The sequence below is a fragment of the Catharus ustulatus genome, chromosome 15 (assembly GCF_009819885.2).
Source record: "Catharus ustulatus isolate bCatUst1 chromosome 15, bCatUst1.pri.v2, whole genome shotgun sequence".
Lineage (NCBI taxonomy): Eukaryota > Metazoa > Chordata > Aves > Passeriformes > Turdidae > Catharus > Catharus ustulatus.
The window spans coordinates 12,169,627-12,194,329 of record NC_046235.1 but is presented as its reverse complement, the minus strand read 5'-3'; the positions used below and the strand labels follow the sequence as shown (position 1 = coordinate 12,194,329).

The window sequence follows — 24,703 nt, the reverse complement described above, 5'->3', positions numbered from 1 at the left end:
GTTAAAGCTGTGACACACATTCTCTCCAGGGCAGATTTGAAACCTCCTTCATCTTTTTCTCCTTTCATTTCATCTGCTGTTTTGAGAGACTTCCTGGGTTTTTTTTTCCCCATTTTACAGCTGTTACTGCTGTTGTTTTAAGTCTGACAGAAGAGCTGCATGCAACATTTAGGTGTGCAAGATATTTTTTTAATTGATCAATTTTTTTTCTCCCACTAGGAGCTCTGCCTTGCAGTGTGGGGGATGGTGGTGTGCTGCAAAATAAATCCAGTTGTTAGTCAGCTAATGAGGTTGTTGTTGTAGGCTCTTTGTGTTTGAATCTAATGGACACCCCATGGATGGAATGGAGGGTGGCAGAAAGAGAAGGGAACAATTTCCTGGTGACTGAGACCATGACATTGGATGGTGTTGCTCAGTTAACATCATTCAAAGCTTTGCATTATAGAAACTCTGTTCTCAGACCCTGTGGTCAGAGGAAAGGATGACACAAACTCACCTCTAAGAATGTGGGTGACAGAAAAGCACCTCTAGGAAGTGGCTGATTCTTCATTGTCCCCCAGCAGCTCAGGCAGCTGCATTTTCCAGCTGTCAGAGAGCCATTTATCTCCAGCCTCACATCAGGTGTTCCCCAAGTGAACAGAGACGTGTCTGAGCTGGCTGCAGCATCCCTTGGTGAGCCAGGCTGTGTCCCACAGTGGGAGCAATCTGGAGACTCTCAGCTAAGACAGCTGCCCACGAGCTGTCCTCCAGCTGGAAGAGGAGGACTGGCAGTTGGCACCATTCCTTTGCACTCCAGAGGACAGATGCTGTTCATGGCCCTTTTGTCAGGGAAAGAGTCCCATCATTCATTTGGAGAGTGCCCAAATGCAGCTTCTCAGTGGCAGACCCTCTGAAACCACAAGCTTCCCCTCTTTACTTGCTGGCATGGCAGCCCTGTTAAGGTTCAGTTGTTCTTTACAAGTGCAGAAGGGCTTTCTTGCTCTTAGTGAGAAGTCAAAGACAAAATTCTGTCCTGTCCAAGGTGGAATTGGGTTCCAATCTCCCTCATGTGGCAGAGAGAGGTTACAGGGGCCGTTTTTGTGCTGAAATCCAAGGGGTTTGTGTGTCTCTTTTTGCTGTGAACTATAAGTTGCTCTTGACACCAGAATTGACACTACCAGGAGCTGTCACTTGCCTGTCCCAACTGGTGGATGCCCTCAGAGGCACCTGGAGCTTGACCCTTCCATACCAGCCTTGGATTTGGGACAGAAAGGCTGCACAGGAGTGTGATGTGCAGCTGGGCATACCCCAACAAGGCACTTGCCCAGCAGGACTGTGTGTAGAGAAAGGGATATGTGGGATCCTTGCAGCCTCTGGAAAGTTCTTTAGGAAAGAAATCATGTTTAAAAAATGTGATCATTTTTTGTTTTGGTGACATGCTTCCTGAACAGCAACTCTTAAATTGAAATGCTCATGCAGAAGAGTCAGTATCAAGGTTTCCTCACCTTCTGATTACAGTTGTGTGCCCTGTGGCTTTAGGAGCAGGGCTGAACTTTAACAGTGATGCCTGGTGAAGGCTTTTGCCTAAAAATACTGACATTCTGCAAGAGGAGTCTGGCAAGGTCTGACAGCTGATTCCTTAAAATCAATTGATTGCTGTTTAAAATAAGATATCCATCCTACACACTTGTGACTTGCACAGAGATCTTGATGAGCATTTTCACCTGGGTCTTGGTACCACTGCACACCCTTAAATGAGCCACTCCTTAAGAAATCTCATTACTTGCTTTGTTAAAGGTGTCTGGTTAGCCGAGTTGCTAACTGAAGTGTCCTTTCTTCAACCCAGTGTTGTGATGGAGCAGTTCCTGGAGCTGTTATGCCAAGTGTTACCTCCACAGAGCATTATAAATGATCTCCTGCCACCTCCTGCTTGGGTGAGCTCTACCCAGAGAGAAACTGGATTTTTTCCAGATGTCTGCACAGCTCTCAAGTGACTTGCACAATGCATACACACAAAGGCAGATATTTCCTGTCACTTTGGAAATCTGTCAAGGCAGTGGCAGATTGCTTAGCCTGGGTCATGCTGTCTGTTAATACCTTCTGAAATGCAGGTCAAGGAGTATTGCTGGAATAGTTAAGGGTCAGGCAATACAACCTTTAACCCTTCGTACCAGCTGTGGTCATGAAAGGAGGTGTTTTACTCCTGGGATTGAAACTTTCAGCATTTGTCTGTTGTTCAGAGTGCTGGTTAGTTGTTCTGCAAGCCTGCAAACCAAAGGTGGCCGTTTCTGCAGGTACCCCTGGTGGTGACCTGATGGTGCTCAGAGGCCCCAGCTGAGACCAGGATCCTCTCTGGTGTGCCCTGAATGTCCTGGGTGTGCTGGGAACCCTCCCAGAGAGCTTCACCATCAAAGGCTGGGCCAGGACAAGCAGGTCCCTGTGGGTGAGGTGGTTGTCAGTGGCAGAATTTGAAATCCACATTGGCACATCAGCTCTGTTTGGTTCCGAGGTCACTGCAGGGCTGGGATGTACATGGGGGTCATTTGCATCAGACTTCATTCAGGATTTCATGGAGAGGAGGAAGGGAAGATGTTGACAAGTGAGAGCTTGTAGGTGGGTAGAATTTGGATCACCACCAGCCAGTGCAGAAAAGGTCAAGAAATTCTTTAGTCTGCTGGTGTGTGGTGTAGCACAGCGGCGAGAAGGTGTGGATTTTGTACAGGCACTCGTGTTTAGTTTGGCTTCCAGGAGAATCCTTATCTCTTCTCCTGCTGCCAGCTTCTTTGGAGTTGCCCTCCTTCCCTCTGCTCTGCCTACATTTCTTGCTGTGATTTCAATTATTTATACCATTTCTCTTCCCCTTGAACTGCTCCACTGCCTGTGCACTATGGAAGCAGCTGTCGCTTCCCAAGCCTGTTCCACTGATGTGTGAAGAGCTGATCCCTGTGCACACAACTCGTTAAGAGCATTTCAGGGCTCTTCAGTGTGGGCAACTATGTGGATGTAAAATTGCAATTGGATCTTACCTTACAGAAGGTTTTAAGTGTGGCTGGTGAAATAATGATCTACTTATTAATGTGGAATAGCAGGAGGGTGCTGCTCAGGGTAACAGGTGAGAGGAGAAAGAGTTTTGCAGAGGAGTATGCCCCCTTCTTCTGATGAAAATTAAGCAGCTTAAAACTAGAGGTTATTCTTCTCTTGGTTCCACCAGTGTACATTCAGTAGAACCTCATTAAAATAATTCAATTTCTTTTTGACACAGGCTGATGTCACAGAGGTGACAGGGAGGCACAGCCTCACCCAGCTGGTCTGAATCCAGAGCTGAGGCTGAGAGGCAAATGCAACCATTCAGTTTAGTCCTCCCTCATTTTTACCTCTGCAGCATTAAGCTTGGAGAATGAGCAGAAAATGTTTAAATCCCTTTCTTCATTGCTGCCATGTTCAAGCTGAATTAACTTTCATCCAAAGGCAGCCTGTGCTTTAGGAGACATCTGCCGTGGTCCAAATTATGTTTTGAGGTCAGAATTAAAATGTATGTAACTGTTGAGCAGTAAGTAATGAATACTCAAATCCTGCTCTTTGCCAACAATTGTTTTGCAAGATTTGATTTGTACACATCCCTTGTACCTGTGCAGGTACATGAATGTGTATTAGAATAGGAACCAACACAACATGTCACAGGAAAGAATAGTTATGAGGTGAAGCAGCTTGGTAGAAATTTAAGGGTTTTTAAATTTTTTTTTTATTTCAAGCCTGCATTTATTTATTTGACTTCTGCAAATGTAGCTTCTAGAGTGTAATTGATATGAGGATGCAATTGTATTCATGGCATATCTGTGTCGGGGCAATATTCATGTGCAATGGCTGCTCCATGAAGTATCTGTTCTCTCCTCTTGGCTCCTCTATCCAATAAGTAGATGTGAGCTCTCAGGGGAAGTACATACAATTTTTACAGCTTTTCTGGATATAGTCCTTAAAGAATTTTGGATTGTGTATCTGAAAAGAGCTTTTGAAAAGTTAGAGTGGGTCTCAAGTAGAGAATGACCAGGGAGAGGCTGATGCCCTACTGTATTCGATGGGCTTTCAGTCTGCTAATGAAGAAAAATTAAGCTCCCACTTGACAGAGTATTGTCTGAGGACTGGGACTCTTGGGGTGCATTTGAGTGCACGGGCTTCCTTCTGGCTTCCTTTGGGTAGGCACCATTCAAGTTTGAAAAAAACGGCTCAAGTTCCTTAAATTGTGTCCTGCCTTTCAGTGGGAATTGCAGAGATAATTGCAAAGTAAACTGAGGAGAGAATGACAGAAATGAATGAGGCAGAAGTTTGGGCAGGACTCGGTGTGTGCTAAAGTCATAATTCTGGTGCACAGTGCCCAGGGTGGGTAGCAGGTGTGTTTCAGAGGTTGCACACATGTTCCTGCCAGATTCCCAGTGGAAGGATGGATGTCTCTGTTCAGAGTGGGGGCTCCTGAGGCCCCACAGCAGTAGGTGAGAGCAGGAATCACTGACTCCTAGGCAGGGAAGTGGATTGATGAAAAGCAAAGCCCTCTGCAGGGCTGGCTGGGTGTCATTCACCCCATTCACAGCTGGGAAATCAGGGCACAGGAGAGATTCCCAACCTGCCAGGTGCATAAATCCCTTTGGAACCTCCCTCTGAGCATCCCTCCTGCAGCCCCTCAAACACAAAAACCATGTCTACAGAAGGATGGGTTTGCATTTCTCTGCTGGCATATTTGCTACTGGAGGAATGGCATTTATTGGGATTTTCTGGGAGATTTACACTTATTCTGGGCTGGGACTTGGGGCAGGAACCTCGAGGTGTGCTGGGAGGGCAGACAGAGAGAGCATCCTCTGTGCAGCATCCGTCCCTGTGCTGTTGAGCAGGGCTGCAGTGGCAGACAGAGCACAGAGTGGGGAGGCAGCTGGTGCCAGAGCACAGGAGCTTTGGCCATTAGTGTGCTCTGAGGTTGGGTGGATTGATTGTGCTGCCGTGGAAACCCAGGGCCAGGGGACAGGGGTGGAAGGTCACACCACAGGCTGCTGTCAGCACAGAAGAATGAGGGAGATTTTTATGTTTTGTGGCGCCTCTTTTCCTACTTTGGAAAAAGCTTTTATTTTATGTGTCTCTGTAAATGCTTTATAACCCGAGTGCTGTGAGTACTTTGAGTAATTGCTCAAAAATTGATGGTGAATTTTGACCATGTACATACAGTGCCTTCAAGTTCCAAGGATTCTTCTGTCAGATTGTGATACATTTTTTTTGCTGCATTTAAATGAGTTGTTTTATATAAATTCTGAGTGCTGGCAGGCTTACAATAACTGGGTTTTTTTTTTAAGCTTGTTTTTTCTGAGGGACTAAAACCATGTCCTTCTTCCCAACAGCTTTCAAACTCGTACTCTCACTTCAGCCCAGTTAGGTATGGTATGGAAGCCCCAGAGATGCTCTAAAGCCCTCTGGGTATTTTGAAGGAGGGCAGAAAAGAAATCTCTTGATGAATTTGTCAGGCATGGGTGAATCTGTACAGAAAGTGTTATCTTCATAGTCCAAGCCACAAGAAGTTCCTTAAGCAAAGCTTTTGGCTGATACAGGATGCCCAGATGTTGGGTTCCCCCAGGGTGGGATGTGCTGGGGTGGCTGCAGCCAGCAGCATTTTCTGTGCCTGGTCAGCAGCTCAGCCCATCCCTCATCAACTCCTGCCAATGCAGAAAATAAACGAGACCAAGGTTTTTTGTGCTTTCTCACACTTGTAGCAAGAGTTAGAAGTAGCCACAGAAAGAAAATATTTGGGGTGGGGGCAGCGTTAATGGGCCCATCCATTTCGGTATTCCCACCTGTGGCCAGAGCCTCATTCTCTAATTTTTGTTTCTCTGGCTGCTTTGTTTTTCCTTCGTTGCAATCAAGATAATGCAGTACAATAGTGCACTAAGAATTCCAGCTATTCAATTACCTTTCAGAAGTTGACTTAATTGGCTCTTTAAGTGATAGCTCTCTATTGTGTGCAATCAGCACCACTCAAGGAGGGAGCAGGAAGAAGAGAAGGACTTTGTTTCTAATCAATAAACAGAGGTCTTTGAAGTAATGCTGTTTGCAATTTGTATCACTGCTTAAATTACACTGAAGATGATCATCTGCACCTTCCTGGAGGAGCACGGCTCTAGAGTAATAAAGCTTTGCTGTCCTCAAATGTGAACTGTTTTACTCTGTGTTTCAAGTTAATCCAGTATTCTCCCCTTGAACTTTTATACCCTCCCCACCCCGGTCAAGTATTAAAGAAAACCAAAACCAAACTGCTGCAGAGCCCGGCACAGATGGTTTGGGAAAGTCTAATCGGGAATGAGTAATCATTTGGTTTGCACCTCATAAAGTATGCAAATGAATGTGATACCTGATGATAAATAATTCAAAGTTGAGATGCTAGGAAAGGTGAGATTATAGAAGGAATAAATAAATGCAAACCAACCTTAAGAAAAATAAGTAGTCTCAAAAGCTTGAACTTGTCTTTCAAGCTACAGTCCATAGAAACAGCCACTTCTTGGTGCAGGTTTGCTGCCAGTTCTTGAATCCAGGGGACTTTAGGCCAGCAGGATTTCCAGTTTGTAGTCAGAATTTGGCCAAAACTACAAATCTAAGGATCTGCCCCACCTTGCACAACTCTGTTGCACTTCAGGTCGTTGCTGATCCTGGTTTAGGCAGCAGGAAAGCTTTTCCAAGAGGACCAGATTTCTTTTATATATACTTTTTTTGGTTTATTTTTTCCTAGTTGTTGGGTTAAAAATTGTCTGCTTCATAGTTTCATTAAAGCTGAAATTACTAGTCGTAATTAACTATTCAGTGGTAATTAAAATTTTTTTGAATCTAGAAAGGTCTTCCTGAGATTGCAAGAGGCACAAGACTGGAAGTCACACTCAGCCCCCTGTGCTACCACTGCCTGGGGCAATTCCAGCTCCCATCCCCTCCCGTGGGAGTAGGTGAGAACTGCAGATGCAGACCCGTGTGGAACCCCAGGTTTTAATGATGAAGCATCCAGCACACTCCTGGGTTGGGTGCATGTCTCTCTGCCCTCCATTTTCAGCACCTTCTATAGGGAATTTTATTTGCTTTGTGGGAGCAGCCGTGGGATGTTCTTTGCAGGAACTGGCTCACCCAGACCAAGCTGGGATTTAATTTATTAAAGATGCTTCTTCCTTTGCTCCCTGCCCCATCCTGGTAAGAGATGCATAATCACCCTTCAGTGCAATGTTCTTGCAGCAGGAGGGAAGGAGCTGTTGATCCAGATTTATAACCCTGCACCGAAGAGCAGCTTTCAGATCATTTCACGTGTCAGCTTCGCAGGAGTTTTCACTAAACTGTGGAAATAGCTAAATTTTGCCCCTTTTATCAGCCAGAAATAGCGATGCTGCAATGTCCTGCTCCAGCTCAGCCCTTGGCAGTGTTCCTGAGAGTGCCAGCAGCCTTCTCCTGGCAGGCACTGGCCGGTGCCAGGCGCCTTCGTGCCCCGACCCCGACAAGGCTGCGTTTGTTTGGTGCGGTCCTGCCCTGGTGCAGCAGTGGGGCTGAATGGTCATTTTGTGATGACAGCAGCCACAGCATCCGTGCAGCTCCATCCAGGTGTTTCCCTGATGGTCCCAAGTGCCAGGTTGGTTCCATGCTGGCCTTGCAGGGCACCGTGGTGCTGGGGGAGTGTGTGCCCTCTGTTCAGCATGTGAAGGACCTGTTGGTCTGCTCCTAATTCTGTCTGGGTTGAGTTTGGCAATACAGGGCAAAGAGGGAAAAGAAACAACTTTTTTGATATAAATTTATTCAGTGGCTTCTTCAGCTCCTGGGAGGGGCTGTTGTGATAAAGTCTGATATATTTTCACATCTGCCTACGAAAAATGTAGGATTTATCTTTCAAATGAATTTTACTCTGCTGCGCTGCCAGCAGGGTTTTTTGAGTAGCTATTTTTGTGAAATATAACCCGAGAATTTGTATTGGCTTAACTCTTAAAATGTAGCTGGGGGAAGATGGAATATTCATCTTTATTGTATTTGTTTCTCCTGTAATGAGACGTTGCTGTCTGTCGTAAAGGAAGTGGTTCTCCAGCCCAGGGAGCATGCCCAGTGATTTTCTGTTTGCTCCATTAGCTCGTGTGCAGACCTCCTGATTTTTTATGTGCATGTGCTTTTCTACTTGTTTAATCCTGCCAACTGCTCTTCTGGTTGGAAATCCATTTCTATAATGCTGGGTATTACACAAATTTGTTGAAGCTCTTAATGCAGCTAACGGGGAAGGGGGGTGAGCCTGCTTTGCCCGGTCAGCCTGAACCAACTTTCTCCTTCTGTGAGTCACACAGAGCTTGAGCTGCAGCTCACTGAGGGCACAAAATGCATGCAGTAAAGAAAAATAAAGTTTAAGGAACAGCCAGAGTGCTGTAAACGTCTCTTGGCTTTTGATTTATGAAGTCCAAGCACAGCACAAATTGGATGGCTCACTGTGCCCTGTGGAAATCTCTTTGTCTGCCTTTTTTTGAAATATTTCTATAACTAGTAATCATGGTATTGTAGCAGAGAGCCCTTCTATAAAGAGCTTTTTGGTCACTGCTGTTGTTTACTGTGACTCTGTGCAGCGTGTTAATTGCAGCTCCTCATTCACTAATGTTCATCAGGAATTGCAGTGTGGATGCCAGCAGTGATGCTCTGGATTTTGGGGTTCTTGTGTGCGTGATGTTTTGGGGACCAGAGCTGGAGCAGTGAGAGGCATCCTCCCCGTGTGTGATTTGCAGTGTTTGTGGAACTGTTTCCAGCAGGACTGAGCACATCCCTGCCTGTTGTACTGTTCTGGTTGTTTTAATCTGTTGAATTCATCTGTGGCACTTTGCCTGGTAGAGAGTGGTGGGAATGTTGTCAGCAATGGCAGAGAAGGATGCCAGGCTGCTTTTTTTATTATTATTTGTAGTAAAGCCGTGCAAAGTCCGTCCAGGGCCTCATGACAATGGTTTGAGTGGCTGTCAAGCATGCATGTACTTTAAGCTTTGGAGCAGGCAACCTGCTCAAAGTTTGGTGTGAGTTTATATATTTATGTTAACTTCTGTCTTAACTATCCAGTTCTATTAAAAATAAAAGGAGTAAAATCGTTCTGGCACACTTGCATAGCTACAGCGTTGGAAACTCTTCAGCTTCTTTCTCTTCTCGATTTCTTCCCAAGAATAGTCACAACACTTTCTTTTTTAGGACTTTGCTTTAATAATTACATCGTGAAGATCCGCTGGGATGGGTTATCCCACAAACAGGATTATGCCCTTAAATGGAGATTAAGCCACCACAACAGCCAAAGTTTGGGGAAAAATATTATTATGGGAAAACAAGGTTGCTAAATGTGTTATTCCATGTTGTGGAGCTGCACAGTCAGGAAATGCTTGTTACTGCAGAGAGGAAATGCTCATCTCTTCTAAATGTTTCTTGCATTCCTTTTTAATTGTTATTATAGTAGGAAAACATGGCTCTAGCAAAATGCCAACTACTATTCCCTCTGTAAAAGGGATGGGAGATGTGAGAAATGGGAGGGAGACAGGGAGGCCAGTCTTGTTTTATGAACTCTTCACTCACTGTGTTCTGCTCCTCCTTTTTCCCCCAAGCCCTTGGGGGTGCAGCTCCTCTCCAGTTCTCCAGCCCTGCTGCCTCTCGGCCAAAGATTTGGGCTAAATAATCCAATTAAGCTTTGCAGCTTACATAACTCTCTTGGCTTGAGGCAGCAGCCGGACTGACGGGGATAGAAGCACATCTGGAAATCGTGTACTAAACATGCTGGAGCCAGAATGGTTTGGACAAATTTGCTCATATGCACAAGATGTCCTTTGAACAGCAAGATGAGTGTGCACGGTCTCCTTGCTGAAGAAGTTGAAGAAAATACTCCTATCCATAAATTGTTTCCCTGGCTGGGAAACTTAACTGGCTTTTTTCCTCTCCCTTCTCCTTTGGAACATAATCCAGCTCTTCCTTTTTAGCTCCAGAGGATCAGCCAGGCCCTGCAGTACACTGATCATAAATAACACATATGTTTTTTTTTATTTCAAAGGTGGGAAGGACCTCCAGCATTATTTAGTCTGACTTCTTATCTGCTACCCATCATAGCAGTTGCTTTTTGTTTAATCTGAAATGCAGCTCGGTGTATAACTGGAACACAGCTCTGAAGACACAAGTATTTTTTCTGAGAATTCATTATAACCTGGCAATTTATCCTAATGCTTAATGACACTATTAAAATATGGGCATTTTATGTTGGCTTGAGGGCTGGGGAGAAAATAGAATTTAGCCTTTTTGTATTTCAAGTAGTGTGCTCAACATAAGCTTGGGATAAAAAGAAAACCAGTGCACGTTTTGGCACTCTTGGATGTCTTTTCTTTTGTTGGCATCCATTACTCTCAGTAGGGGAGTTATGGGCATTAAGAACAGAATGCATTTTCCTTCATATGCAGTGATATGTGCTCATAGCTTTGTTTTATAGTCTGCTGTCTAATGTTAAGAATTTATTTGTCAGGTGTGCAGGGCAGGTTTAGCACTCATGTCCTGCCTGTTCCTGGGTGCTTGGATGGCTGCTTGTCCAACACCTTCCAAATCTGTGCTGGGGAAGGGTTTTAGAAACATCACCTCCCTGAGATCTGATATCAAACACACACACACATGCACACACAGAGTTCCTGGGCTTGTCCTCTGTAAAACGTGCCCAGGGAATTGGCTCAGTGTGTGCACTGGCCAGGCTGCCAGTGAGCTGTGCCAGAGCTGCAGAGGTACTGGAGGTGTTTTGGCAGAGGGTGTGTCTTGGTCCCAAAAGGGGACATTGCTGGGGCACAGTGGCGCTCAGGCAGCGCTCTGTGGCATCCAGACCCCGCTGTGGCTTTCAAAGGGGTTTTGCTACTTCTGGGTGGTGCACAAGGATATATGCCTTGGAAAAACCCCCATGCCAGGGAGGTGGTGCAGAGCACTGGGTGGCTCTGCTGTGGCTGCAGCAATGTAGGGCTAATATGATATTTCTTCCAGTGCATGGATTTATAAGGCTGTCAGAATGCCCCTGCTCTCAGGGCCATGGGAACATGGCATGGGAACCTTGCAGAAGTGTCTGTAGTCGTGAATACCTATATGCAAAGTCATGATCTTACAGTTTACACATTTTGGGTTTTCCATGGTCATAAAACTAAATAATGAGTTCCCCAAAAGAGGCTGTGTGTCTTGAGCCACTCCAGCCAGCACTGGAGCTCCCCCATCTCCCTTGGTCCCTCAGCCATGGTTTGCTGGCAATGATTGCACAGCTGTGCTGCCACCACTTCCACATTGCTGTTGTATCTGACTGACTGCCTCTGCTTGATGTTTTATTCCTAAAGAAGAAAGAAATTGGATTAGATTTTTCTCAGCCACGCACAGCGGTGATCCTGGGTAACAAAGCTGATCTGTGTGCAGGGAGCTTTGGGAAGCTGGGTGTGAGGGTGAGTTATTAACTGGGGACTCACCCAGGGTGATTTGCTTTGTGGATATATCAGCAAAGCACTGCAGGGGACTCCAGGAGGTGCTGAGCAGCCTCCATGGCCCTTGAGAGACCATTTTGGGTGCATCAGGGGTACCTAAAGCACCTCAGCACAGAAATTACCTCCCTGGACTCTGAAGTCAAATAAACCTCTTTGTAGAGAGGGAACAAGGGCTCAAATTTTGCTCTGCATAGTGGTGCTGTAGGTTTCAAGGGCAGTTTCCTTGTGGGTGAGCCACACTGCTGTTTTCCCTGTGCCATGCTGAGCCTAACTCCTCCCTGGTGGGATTTTTCCTGAGCTTTGACCTCCTGGCACCCCTGAGACAGGAGCTAGGTCTTGTCCCTCACACCCACTGGTGTGTTTTGCTGTGATTTCTGCAGTATAACTCCTTCAGTACCAACTGGCTTTGCTCAGCTGTGCTTGGGGTCTTTCTTGTGCAAAACCCCTCTCCCTCCTGTGCCTGTGCTGAGCAGCCTCTCTGAGCTCTGTGCCCTCTCTTGTCTTTCCCTCACACCTCCCTGAGCTGCCAGCTGATCCAGTGTCATCCTTCCCATGCTGCTGTGAGGATGTATGGCTGCACTGGTGCTTTCTGGGCTCTGTGAGAAGCAACTGTTCAGTCATGGAAAACCCTCCCTGTGGGCTCTGATGCTGTTTGTTGGGCACAGCTCCTGGCAGCCCATCTTGCATTCTCCTTGCAGCGTCTAAACATGTCAAATGTCTGTAACAAAGCTTCCCTTTGGGTGGAAGGTCTGGAAAACTGATCCACAGCAGCCCACAGCAATCAGGTTACCTTATATGTGGCACCAGCAAAGGTAACAGTGTGTGAAATACTGAAAAGCTAAATCCATTTAAATAAACACGTTCAAAGGGAATGTGAGGTGTGAACAGCGTGCCTTTGCTCACAGGGAGCATGAAGCTCTTCTTGAGGATTCAGCAGCACTTTAAGAGTAGTTGTGAAATTAAGCATAAATACCATGGTCCAGGCTCCCGGAATCACAACTATTTTTGGAGGTGGTAAGCAGCAGGCTGTGAGGCTCAGTGCACTACCTTTAAGCCTTTAGGTAAACCTGACATTGCAAGAGAACAAAACCTCCAGGGATGTGGTTTCACAGACATTTAAACAGTTCTCCTTTTGGGCTGTTGTCCAAAAGGGCATCCTGGTTCCCATGTGCCTCTTTTGCATCACTGTCTCGGTCAGCAGCATGATCTGACTTAAAACTGAACCTGCAGCAAGGATGCTGAATTTTCCAGCTGGATCAGGCCATGGGGTTGTGGGGCTGGCTGGGTGTTGGTGCCCTCTGAGGAGATTCAGGGAGCACATTTTGGCTCTCCTGGCTTGCCAAAAGCCACTCATGACACCTGGCCTGGAGCTCGGCACCGGGGTGTGGGAGATGCCAGTAACATTTCAGAGCAGCAGCTTGTTGAGAAGCTTTCAGGCATCATTTAATAGCAACCAAAGGTCTTAGCAGTAGGACACCCATGTAGTCAGCATCCTCCTCCCCTCCAGCTGTTTATTTTCTACCCTTGAAATGTCCTGCAACCCCCACCTTGTGCTGTGCCATCACCAGCATCTGTGTTGTCTGTGAGCAGAGCTGATCTGCTGGAATAATGCTGCTGCTGCTGCTGGCACGGGCTGGCAGGCAGCTCTGCAGCTGGGCTGGTGTGGGGTGTGGAACCCTGGTTCTGGGTTAGTCCTGGCCTTTTGGAATAGCAGGTAGTTAATTTACTGCAGGTTACTATTGCTGCAAGTCGGGAATTCTTTGTACTTCCAGTGATGTGTTTTCTGCAAGGGGAAGAAATAAGGGCAGGTTTTATGCATTCTAAAGCAGCTGGTCTGGCTTTGTGGGAGAGGGTGTTGACATTGTTTGATAACCCTTTCTCATGTTTTCTTGGCTGGTGAATGACAAAAGGGAGAAGTGGGTCTTCCTACTCTTTTAGTGGTATGTTTTTCTTCCCAGGAACTATAATAGCATATAAAATGAAACAAGACCCATCAGATAGCATCAACAACTAAATGTTGGCCTAAGTGTGCTATTTTATGGCAATATCTTGGTTTTTCTCTGGAGAAAAGAAAATGTACCCCATTAAGTGCTCATGTTACAAGCCTGCACCCCAGGGGATAAATATTTCAAATATTAATGCTGAGTAATTTTTAAAAGGTTCTGCATTCATTTTATTTTGAGCATTCTGCAAATTATTTAAGACTACTAAAACAAAATGCAATTTAGATCAGCTCATCCTGTGATCAGTATGTGGTGATTTTAAAATCTGCTCTACCCAACAGCATGGTCGTGTATCTGATCAGGGGTTGGTACAGTAGGGAAATAATTTGAATCTGGTGGTGGCTGTGGATCTGCAGGTAGACAAGATGTACAATTTACATAAACAGCAGAGTGAGGGGAGTGCTCTCAATATCCTTTTGCTTCAATAACAGTCACATGCATTGCAAATGAGTTATTCTTTTGGAAAAAGGAGTCAAACCTGACTTGCATTGAAGTTCTCAGCTATTAACATCAGCAGAGCCAGGGACTCCAGCCAGAACTTCTGTGATTTCCTTGATATCCCTCTTAGTACATCACTCTAACTTTTCCATATGTGTTCTCTGATTTATAACACAGCAATACTTTATTTCACTGTTGTAAAATTCTTTCATGCACTCAGCCCTGCCAAAAGCTTCATATGTTATTGATTAAACAAATTCCCACTGTTCCAGGATCTCGGCTGCTCTGAGTCTGGTGGTAACTTTAGTGGAATGATGAGTGCAATGGTCGATTGTAGAGGAGGTGGGGAAATACAAGGCACCAGCACTTACTGCTGCTAATCAATAAATTCACCTTCAATTTGCAAAGTGCTTTTTCCACCGGTCAGTGCCACATCTCTCCTGAGATGGGCTGAGCTTGTCCATCAGCTGTGAAGTGCTGGTGGCTCAGGGTCATTTGTGGGGGGGATAATGATGATGTTTGATTTTAGTAATGTTGGGAGAAGGATTAACAAGAGTTTCATTTCGACTCCTTCACAGGCAATTACCAACAGCTGCTCCTAGAGAAAGGGCGTGATGATTAACACAGTGACCTTTGCAAGGATTGACTTCCCTTCTTGGAGGGATTCCTTTTGGATGGACTTGTGAGCCATTAGCACTAAGCACAGAGCAGGATGTATGGGGGCTATGAGTTTTGGTGGAACAAAGTCTCTGTTTCACTATTAACTTAATTAGGTTATAATAAAAAGGGTTTTCCTGTTGGACTGTGAGGTATTTGGTCTGCTTCAGCGTTTGCTGCTTCTGTAAAGCTCCAGAGCTGGGCTTTGCCAGCACCCATGGGGACATGTCCTACACGCTCCAGCCATCAGCTGCTCCTTTGGGCTTGTTTTGATTCATGAGATTTTACTCACTGGCTTTGCTGCTCGTGAGAACGAGGTGAAAGGGAGAGAAATGCAGTCCAGAGGGTTTGGTGAAAGCCAAGCAAATCTGATTTGGGCTTTTCCTGCATTGCAATGGCTCACAATGCATCATGACAAATGACAAGTGACATGGCCCATGGCATGGTAAGTGCCCAGAGCTGTGCCTGGACCCCAGTGATGCACAGACAAAGCTGCTGCAGGTTCCTGCATGTTCATGTTCAGAGCAGGGGAGCAACACCCTCTCCACTGCCAGGCTGTTCCTGCTGCCCTTAGGTGCATCCAAGAGCATTTTCCATGCCCATGCCATGAAAGGAAAGTGCATCAAAGAAATGCATCTCCTTTTAAACCATACACAGGTTGGCTTGGTAGGATTTACCACATGTGCAAGCTCTCAGTTTTTCCCATTCCCTTTTCCCCCCTTCCTTTCCACCCCTCGCCCAGGTTTGCCTGTGTAATGTCCTCACTTAAAAATCCTGTCGAGCTGCAATTATTTTGAGGTTTAATGACCCATGATTTCAGTAATGCTTTATTTTGTTCACTTTCAGCATGTTTTTATTCCCCAGTCAAATAAAGGGTATTAAAAAACCCACCAAGTACAAAGCCTTCACTTTCCATTTGAGAGAAAATGCTTCGAAAGCTGTATTGGTGCTACACAGGTAAATAATTAGATTGCTAATGAATTAGCTTTGCTTTGAAGACAAAAGCTTCAGTGCTCCTAATTAGGTTGTGAGGAGAGACATAGAAATGCATGGTCTTTCTCCCAAGGAAAAGGGTGAAAAGGGGGCTCCCAACCCAGCTGAGACCAGGGACCACTGACAGGACAGTGTTTTACCTGACCTTGGGCTCAGCACCTTCCAGCTCTTTGGCATTGTTTAAATTCCTCAGTGAATTCAGAGAAATAATACAGTTTATCTGTGCAACATTTCCTTTTCAGTTTCAAAATAATATCTGAATCAAATGGTTACTTACTGCTATGTTTTGAAACAGGGAGAATGGAAGCCTGTGGTATATTTTCATTATATCACTCTGTTATTTATGCTTTTCATCATAAGCCCTATTATCATGCCCATCCTAAGATGAATTATTTCATATATTTTTTCTTTCCTCACAGAGCAGGATTTTTTCCCAGGCCTTTGATCATTCTTATCACCCTCTCAAAAGCCCCTTTTAAGTCTGTATTAATACTCTTTCAGATGAGGTGGAAACTATTGTGGGATTAGGCAGCATCATTTTAATAATGTTATAATCTTTGTGCTATTATTCCCCATCCTGTTCACTAACCACACTAATATTTTGTTTGTCTCCCTATCCCCCCTTTTTTTCCCTGGATTGCTGCTGCCTGCAGATCGGGCTGCAGACAGTGATGCTGTGGTTTCCTCCCTAGTTAATGTTGCTAATTAAGAACCATGTGAAAAATACCTTGATTTCCCCCCCAGTTAAATTGCATCAATCAGTTTTGGTGTCACTTTGCCATTTGGTTGGCGTTTCTCCTGATGATTTGCTCCTTTTCTGGCTTTGACAAGCTTATCTCCATGTCCACTCGATATTTGGCTACTTCACAAATTCATCTCTTTCCCCAGATCCTCACTAAATCTATTAACTGGTGAGTTTAATACCAATCCTTATGGCTTCCTCTGGATAGTTAACCTTTTGCTATGATGGAAATTCACTGTTTAATCCCATCTTTTCTCTCTTTAGATCAATGGCAGCATTTGCCCTCTTCCCCTTTCCTCCTTAGCTTTTTTGCAGCAAAATGAATTCCCTGTGATTTCTTCATGTCGTAAATCCCTTGAATGGGTTGATAAAACCCCAGGACAAATCAGAAGGACTGGTCCCTTTGTCAGGTGGTGGTTTATACCTGCGGGGAATTTCCTCTCCTGCCAGTGCTTTTGTTTGGCAGGTGAAGCCCAGGGGATTGGCGATGATCTCGGAGCCCTTTGTATCCTTCACTGTGATTCACCGCGGAGCTGTGCTGCAGAAACAGATCCCAAACCTGCTCTGCAGGTACCCAAGAGCAGTCTGACAGCTTCTGCTGCCTCCTCTGCCCTCATCCAAGGCGTTTTAGGAGAGGTGATGGGCACTGCTGTTTGCATTCCTAATTTCTGAGTTTCTACATCTGTGCTTTGGAGCCTGCATCCCCCCTGGGGAGCCTTTGGATTTGGGCACAGGCACCCCTGTGACTTGCTTTCCTGGCTGGAATGGGGAATTGTAATGTTCACCATCTGTGTTGTGTTTCAGCATCCCCATAATGGGAAATCTACTTCTCTCCAGCTCTGGAAACTTACTACTTAGGACTACTTAGAAGCCAAACAAAAAGCTTATTTTTTGAAATACCTGTGTTGTGTATTGTGTGAACTGACTCTCCAATGCAAACAGTAGCTCATATTTTGGAATGACAGGGAGCAGGGGATATGAATTTTCCTCTCTCCTTCTGGTGACGTATGTGCTGAGACAACATTAAACTCCAGCGAGGAGACGTGCAGCAGAAATATGATCAACACCTACTGCTGCAGAAAGAAATAGTGACTTAAAGGTGCCCGTGTTCCCTGGGGAGGGACCGCCAGTGGAGAGATGCATTGCATTTCTATCTCATTACACGGAGCTACTGAAGGCTGAAATGCTGTTAAATATACCACAGGCTCTTATTAAATGGCCATATTAAAGAAAACAACATACACACACACCAGACTGGAGCTGGGGAAAGCTCTTGCTTTATTTGAGGATCATTTTTTCAGACAGGCTGACTTTTAATAAGCCTCTTGCCCTGGCTGATGAGTTCTCTCAGCGTGATGCTGATGCCATGGGATGTTCAAACCCAGCAGCCAACCCAGGGGCAGCACAGGAGCCTCCACTGACTGTGGGGGATCTTTCCTGCTGCCATCACCCACCTGGGCAACCAGTGCCTTTTACTGGGTGTGGAGGGTGGGTACTGGTTTTTCTGAGATGCTGTGGTGCTCCAGAACAGCTCTGCATCCCATCAGGACAATTCCTGAGCACAGGCTCCAAGTTGGAGCATAGTGGTAGGGGCATCAAAATGTATTTTTCAGCTCCAGTTCAGGACAGCACATGCTGTAGGTACTGACTGAACTGAAATAGAGTCTAAATGAAGGGCAGAGGATGAACACAAGGAGCTAAACCACAGCTGCTGGTTTTGACAGCTCTTTTGACCACCTGTGCCTTTTATGCCCCATCTCTGGCAGTGTCTGGGGCCAGGTTGGATGGACCTTGGAGCAGCCTGGTCTAGTGGAGGGTGTCCCTGCCCCTGGCAGGGGAGTGGAATGAGATGAACTTTAAAGTTCCTTCCAACCCAAATCATTTGATGACTGATGTCTGGGCCTCCCTGTAAGTGCCAATGCCAGCAGCCCCTAACCCAACCGGATTGCTTTGAGCTGGGAAATGCACGTGCCATCCCTCTCCTTCCCTAGACCCTGTCCTGCCTGAAGCTCTCCATACCTCTAGCTATTTTCCCAATAATAATCAGCTTTCTAGTGGTACTAAAGATTCTGCTTCCCATGTTACTTTTTGCCTTGGTGGTAACCACAAATGACACCATAATATAATTTTAAAATCTTGGAAAAGGTTTATTTAGAAACTTTTTTTTGTTTTAATTTTTTTTTCTTTAAAAAATATGTGAAAACCTTATAATAAAGAATCTCGGGGTGTGCTTAGAAGCAGCAGCTAGAAAATGTCTGCTTTGACTGAGTATCCAGGTGGTTTGGGACACAGTGGAGAAGTAAATGTCGCATAATGTTTACTGAATAGAGCATCCGTGTTTGCTGTGTGCTGATGGCACTGCTGAAACACTCAGACTTTCTGTGCAGATGAATCAGCCCCCAACAGGGTAATTGCAACTGCTGGAACCTTTTGGGAGGCCCACCCTGCCAGATACCACCCACTCCCCAAACTCTACCCTTGACAGTGTTTGGATTGTTGCTCGGCGTGTCTTGGTGCTCAGTTCCTTAATGCAAATCAGGTTCTCAGTGGCTGCGTCTATCCCACGCTGCCAAAATATTTATGATTTTAAAAGATGAGTCTGAAACTGGGAGCAATGACCTGCTGGCTCACAGAAGGGAAGGTGATGTGTCTCTCAGATTTCTCATCTCACAGGAGCACTGTTCATGTTTCTTTAGATCTGAAGTAAAAGACCTGCTCTGTCTTCATCCTGCCTTTGGTGGGGGGGTGAGGAGGGGCTGATATTTAGCTATTTTGGATGCTAGATTATCCTTTCTTACTGCTACTTAGGAGTCTCTTTGCAGTGTTTTTTTGAGGGATGATTTGGGGATTTGTTTATGGCGAGTCTCTAGAGCTGGTTTCTACTTTTTAAATGCAAATAAACAAAGGGCAACATTTTGCTTTTAACAGTGTAAAAAGGTTATAGTGGAGTTGCTGCAATCTCTGTGTACCTGTGTGCAAAGTGCCTCACACCTGTGTGCTTCACCAACCACCAGATTTCCATGTAAAGCAGGGCTGTTCCTTTTCTGCATCTCAGGACTGAATTTAATGCACTGATACGGCACAGTAACTCCTTCTATCCATTTTAATGGTCCACTGAAATTCTGTTAGCAAAAGACCTAATGAATGTTGCTGTTCAATCAGGGCAATCTAGAGTGTAATGTGTGGAGCATTGCCAGCATTATATAAATCATTAAACATCAAAATGTAAAAAAAACCCTGAAAATTCCCTAATCATCATCTAACTCCAGGAGCTGCTGGGAATGGCTGGGGCTGGAAGCAGCTGGGGCCAGCATGGGTGCCTGGCTGGGATGGGGACAGTGGCTCACCAGCCTGGTTCCTGTTCTTGCCTGTGTTAGCATTTTTGGATAACAGGGATGCTCCAGCATGGAGAGAGCCTTGTTTGTGCTCTCTGCAGTCCCCTCAGGCCTTTGCAAGTCCTAGAGGGGGAAGTATTTATTTCTTAAAGGGGTGCTTTAATTAAAATGAGGGAGAACAGTCATTATAGAGACATTTTCTGTAGGCAGATGAATTTTCTGCTCCAACTTCATTTACATTGTAAGGGAGCTGCACTTCTTTTTGCTCTTTTGGCTTTGGGAGTTCGTGCAACAGCAGTCAAAAGGTGCAGTTATGCTCCAGAAGCCAAGATTTTATAGAGATAAACAGTTTAGAGGTTTGAGAGTTGTTTTTAGTTTTTAAACCATGTCTCTTGAAAGTCTTCCTAATGAGAAGCAAGTCTAGCTAGCAAAGACTGTGTGTTTGCTTTTGAAAAGATTGAATTGGAGGGAAATCTCTGGCGTTAGCCATGGGTCCACTCTTCTGGGAGAGGTTATCAGCAGAGAACAAAACCAAAAGTAATTGGAACTGAAATATGGACGTGTTTAAAATGCACTGCAGACTCTCTGGGAGGTTGGAGTGTAATTGGAAAGACAAATACAAAATACAGAATTATAACATTCCTGACTCTGTGTGTATGTGTGTGTATATATATATATGTGTATATATTTGTGGGTGATGACTGTGTGAGATTTCAGGATGGGGATTTTATTGTCTCTGGTCTGATTTTGTGTCTGTCTTCTGCTTTAGGATCAGATTATTTTGCTTTCACTCAAAAACTGAAAATGGATGTGGATGCAGTTGCCCATCCCTCACCTCTGCTAGCAAACATAGTTTGCACTTAAGAGTCACTTGAGTAAGAATGAAGACCCAGAATTCTCCATAATGGAGAAATACTGTTTATTAAGGGGTTGCTGTCTTGGGTGGATAAATCCAGTGGGAAGGCTGCAGGAGCTCAGCCCTTTGGAGCAGCCTGCAAGCCCCACCAGCCTGAGCCCATCCCTTGCACGCTGCTGCTGGGAAGTCACAGAATCTTCTGGCTTGGAAGGCACCCACTAAGATCATCAAAGTCCAGCTCCTGAGAGGGGCTGTTCAAGCCATCCCTGCCTTTTGCTGTCCCAGTGGCTTGTGTTGTTGCTCAGCAAACCCAGCCCAGGCTTCTCAGCTGAAATCACAAAGCCTGGCAGCTGTGTCCAGGCACAGCCATGTGAGGGGACATTGGTCAGTGAGTGATGCTCACTGGTGACACATCCTTTGGCCACTGGCCCTCAGCCTGGGGCTGCTCCCCTGCAGGGATCCCCCAGAGCTGCTGCAGTGGGCTCAGCATGTGCAGATGGTGATGGCACTGAGCTGTGCCCAGCGTTGCCTCCCTGCCCTGCTGGGCATGGACTGTGTGAGGATTCCTGATTCCTGCTTGGAGCCTCCCAGCCTACCTGCTTCTAAAAACAGATTGTGAAAAAACATGGAGTGCAAATATGGGCCCTGGCAAGGTGAGAAATGAATTCTTTCTCTGTGTGCTGCAAGTTTGAGAGGTTTTTGGTCTCCCAGGTCAGTCCTGCTGCCTGTCACCTAACGCTGACTTTCTTTCTTTCTTAAACCAGTATATTTTAAGCCCAAAGCAATGTGTTATCTCTGAAGAAAAAATAAGCTAAATTTTTTTTTTTAATATATATATATATAGCTAGGAGTTTTTGTCCTGCAGTGCTTGAGTCTAGTGATATTTTAAGAGCTCTGTTATCTTGTGCTGGGAGGGAATACAATAAATATGTAGATAGGGAGTGCTGCTGCTTTGAAAGGTATGTGAAGGGTCTGTGCTGAGCTGACACTAGCTGAAAAAATTTGTTCAGCCTAATTAGCAGCAAATCACTTCTGTGTCCAACCTTGCTTGTTGAGATGGGAGCCAATCCCCCCCCCCTTATCCTCTGCTGCCCTTTGTGGATTTTCAGAGCTGAGGGTTTTTGTGAGGACACAGATCTGCAGCCATGTGTCATTGCAGGCCAACAAGTGCAAAATTACTGGAAATTCATGGGAAACTGTACACCCATCTCAGGCTTTGTCTAGGATTGTTCAGGCTGTCATCAGAACCAGTCACGATCGATCAGCTTTTAAATTTCATGAAATTTTAATTAAAGAATGGAAAGCCTACGAAGACATCATCTGACAAGAGTGCTGGAAACAAATACAATTTCACTTCCAACCATTAACCAGAAAAGCAGCAAATGGTTGACTGCACATCGCCATTGCAGTCTCAGGAAAGTACAGCTCTTGGCTTCGGCAGGCAGGTCATTAGTGACTGAATAATCAGTGACATTTCCCTTCTAAATCTGACACAAATGAAGTGCAGTGCTCTGGAAAAAGCCATTAAGTGCAAAGCCTCGCCTTTACTCTGCTCCAGGTACTGCAGAACAAGATCTAATGGCAGCCTTTAGCTGTGATTTGGCTTTGATAGCATCCACAGGATAGTAACCCCCCAGGATGCCAAGAGCCAAGTGCTTCCAGCCTTGCACAAGCCATCATGTTGTGCAAAAACAGAAAGTGAGACTTGTTCCTTGCTGATGTTCCCAGATGCAGCCAGTAAAAGATACAAGCAGGAAAAGCTGTGATGTGTAGGTGTGGGAAGCTGAATGTAGCTGTATTCTTATGTCTGAGAGGTACCAGCAGGTGAAGGTCTCACTCTACTTGGATGAGTTTTTAGAGCCTCCTGTGAATTCCTGTGGCAGCTCTCAAAGCTGGGTGTTAACCTGTTTTTCTGCACGTTTGAAAGTGTTTTCTTGACGGGAGTGGAAAGCGAGCAGCACCGCACAGGAAAAAGGAAGGACTGGTCTTGTTTGTGTCTCTGCCTTGAATTTCTCTGAATAACGTGTTGTCAGATGGATGGAGTCATCAAATGGGTGTAACTTCCTCTGCTCCCTCCCCATGTGCCCTGGCTTTGGAAGTAATGTCAAAAGGTTAATAGGAGCCAGACTGCCTTGGGGGGTCCCTTGTGCTGAAGCAGGGAGTCTTTAAGGAGGTTTTTCTTGGGGAAAAGGCTGTATAGGGGAAACTTTTTCTAGGCAAAAACATTACCAGTAGCTGGACTGGGAAGCACTGTTGTCTTGGAAACTCTGTGCATTGAAGCTGGATATATCTGATTTTCAAAATCCCTTTTTCTTCATGAGCCCCAAAATAGAAGTTTTTGATGCAGTCAATGTGTCTTTTTCAACTGCTTTGATTTATATTTAGCCCTGTATTGGGAAGTTCCAGTTCAGTATTTTTGATCATTAGCTCTTCTAGTCATGTTTGGGTTAAGAGTCTACTATTCAGTGGATAAATCTGCTTTGGGTATAGTCCTGTGAGTTATAATCTTACTGAAAACACATGAATAACCACAGATAAAAGTGTATTTTTAATGAACAGTTTCATTAATAATGGGAAAAAATGTCCCAGGAAGGTTTGTTAGTGGCTCACTGATTCCACTCCCAGCTGCTGTACGGTTAGTTCTGACTGAAAGCTCTTGATAGTTTTATTGCTCTGTTTACAGAGCATGGGATAAGATGCTGCTTCAAAACAAAAAGCTTTTTTACCCTATCAGAAGGGTTTTTAATACATTTATGATGCATCCTAAAGGTGTTCATCCAAACACTTAAATTCATATAAGCATCCAGGCAGCTGTTGCCATGTGATTTTCTTTATCCTGATGTGTTTTGGAGAGGTTAGATTCCCCACATCTCTTTTGACTGTTAAAATTTGTGGCTCTCTTCCAACACTGGAGGAGGTGCTGTCTGCACCCTTGTCTCACTGCAGGGCAGCGTTCCCCCTTGCCAACTTCTCTTTCCATCACTTGAGATCCTCCAGGAGATGGTTGTGTTTGTGTGTCCAAAGAAGGACAGGCGAGCTGGGGGAAGGATCAACCTGTAGAAAAGGATAGATTGGATATTAGGAAAAAATCCTTTATGAGAAATCTGCCAGTCATTCACACAAGCTGCCCAGGGAAGTGGTGGAATCACCTTCCCTGAAGAGATGTAAAAGATGTGTTGATGTGCACTTGGGAACATGGTTTAGTGGTGGACTTGTATTGCTGGGTTAATGGTTGGACTCAATGATCTCAGAGGTTTTTTCCAGCCCAAACTGTTCTATGATTCTATTTCTACATGACCCAGAAACCCGAGCTGAAAGAGGAAAAATGGAAGTAGCTTTATTATTGTAGCTCTGCAGCTTAAACTGCCCTCTCCACAATCCTTCCACCAATGGTGTGTGCTGGAACACAGCTCCCAAAATCCATAATTTGAGGACTGGGGAGGCAAGGGAGGTGTGAGTGAAACCCTTCTGAGCACAGAAGACAAAGCTTCTTTCTCTTGTCCATCCTCAGGTGACGTTGTGGACATCTACCAGCGGGAGTTCCTGGCGCTCCGGGACCGGCTGCACGCCGCCGAGCAGGAGAGCCTGAAACGCTCCAAGGAGCTCAACCTGGTCCTGGAGGAGATCAAGAGAGCACTGTCAGAGAAGCAGGCCCTGAGGGACATCAACCGCACCTGGAGCAGCTTATCTGGTGAATAAACAGCACTGAGGGTCTGTGTGGAGCTGTGGTAATGAGGAGGTAGAGAGGTGTGTGTGTGCAGGGCTGCAGACGGGACCTGCTCTTCTCTCCCCCGGTGTGAGCAAATTGTGGAGTTCAGAGAGACTTGGGAGCTCTTAAACTCCTGTTTAATTAGAGGTGCATAGGCATCATTAAACACGGATTTGCCTCTGCCGAGGATATTTGCCAATTTGCTTGCTTGCAAGCTTTTTTCCTCCCTTGCAAGTCATACACTCTGTTTCCTATGGCTGTATTCAACCCATATGGAAAATGGGTATCCAAAGAGAGGGGGGAGGAAGGAGTTAGGCTGGCTGAGCACCCCTTGCCAATTTATTTGTTCTTTCTTTTTCTTTTTCTTTTTTTTTGTTTTTAAGTTGCTCAGTTGAAGAAAATTGGATCTCTACAGAAAGATCTGATTTGACCTTCATTTTATCTTCATTCTCCCCTCTCCTTCCCAAATATTTTGGGACTTCTTTAAGGCCCT

General features: G+C 45.3%; 1 protein-coding gene across 3 annotated transcripts in view; it reads left to right on the top strand.

The window, feature by feature from the left end:
* The window catches only part of MGAT4B (alpha-1,3-mannosyl-glycoprotein 4-beta-N-acetylglucosaminyltransferase B), a 50,441-nt gene that overhangs the window by 10,838 nt on the left and 14,900 nt on the right, over positions 1-24,703 (top strand). For 2 of the 3 annotated variants that reach the window (XM_033073155.2, XM_033073153.2), the window contains exon 2: positions 24,013-24,192. In XM_033073155.2, the coding sequence (XP_032929046.1) occupies positions 24,013-24,192 (180 nt within the window). Of the gene's footprint in view, positions 1-21,017; positions 21,155-24,012; positions 24,193-24,703 lie in introns of those variants that run through there. The other variant, XM_033073154.1, reaches the window with a different exon arrangement.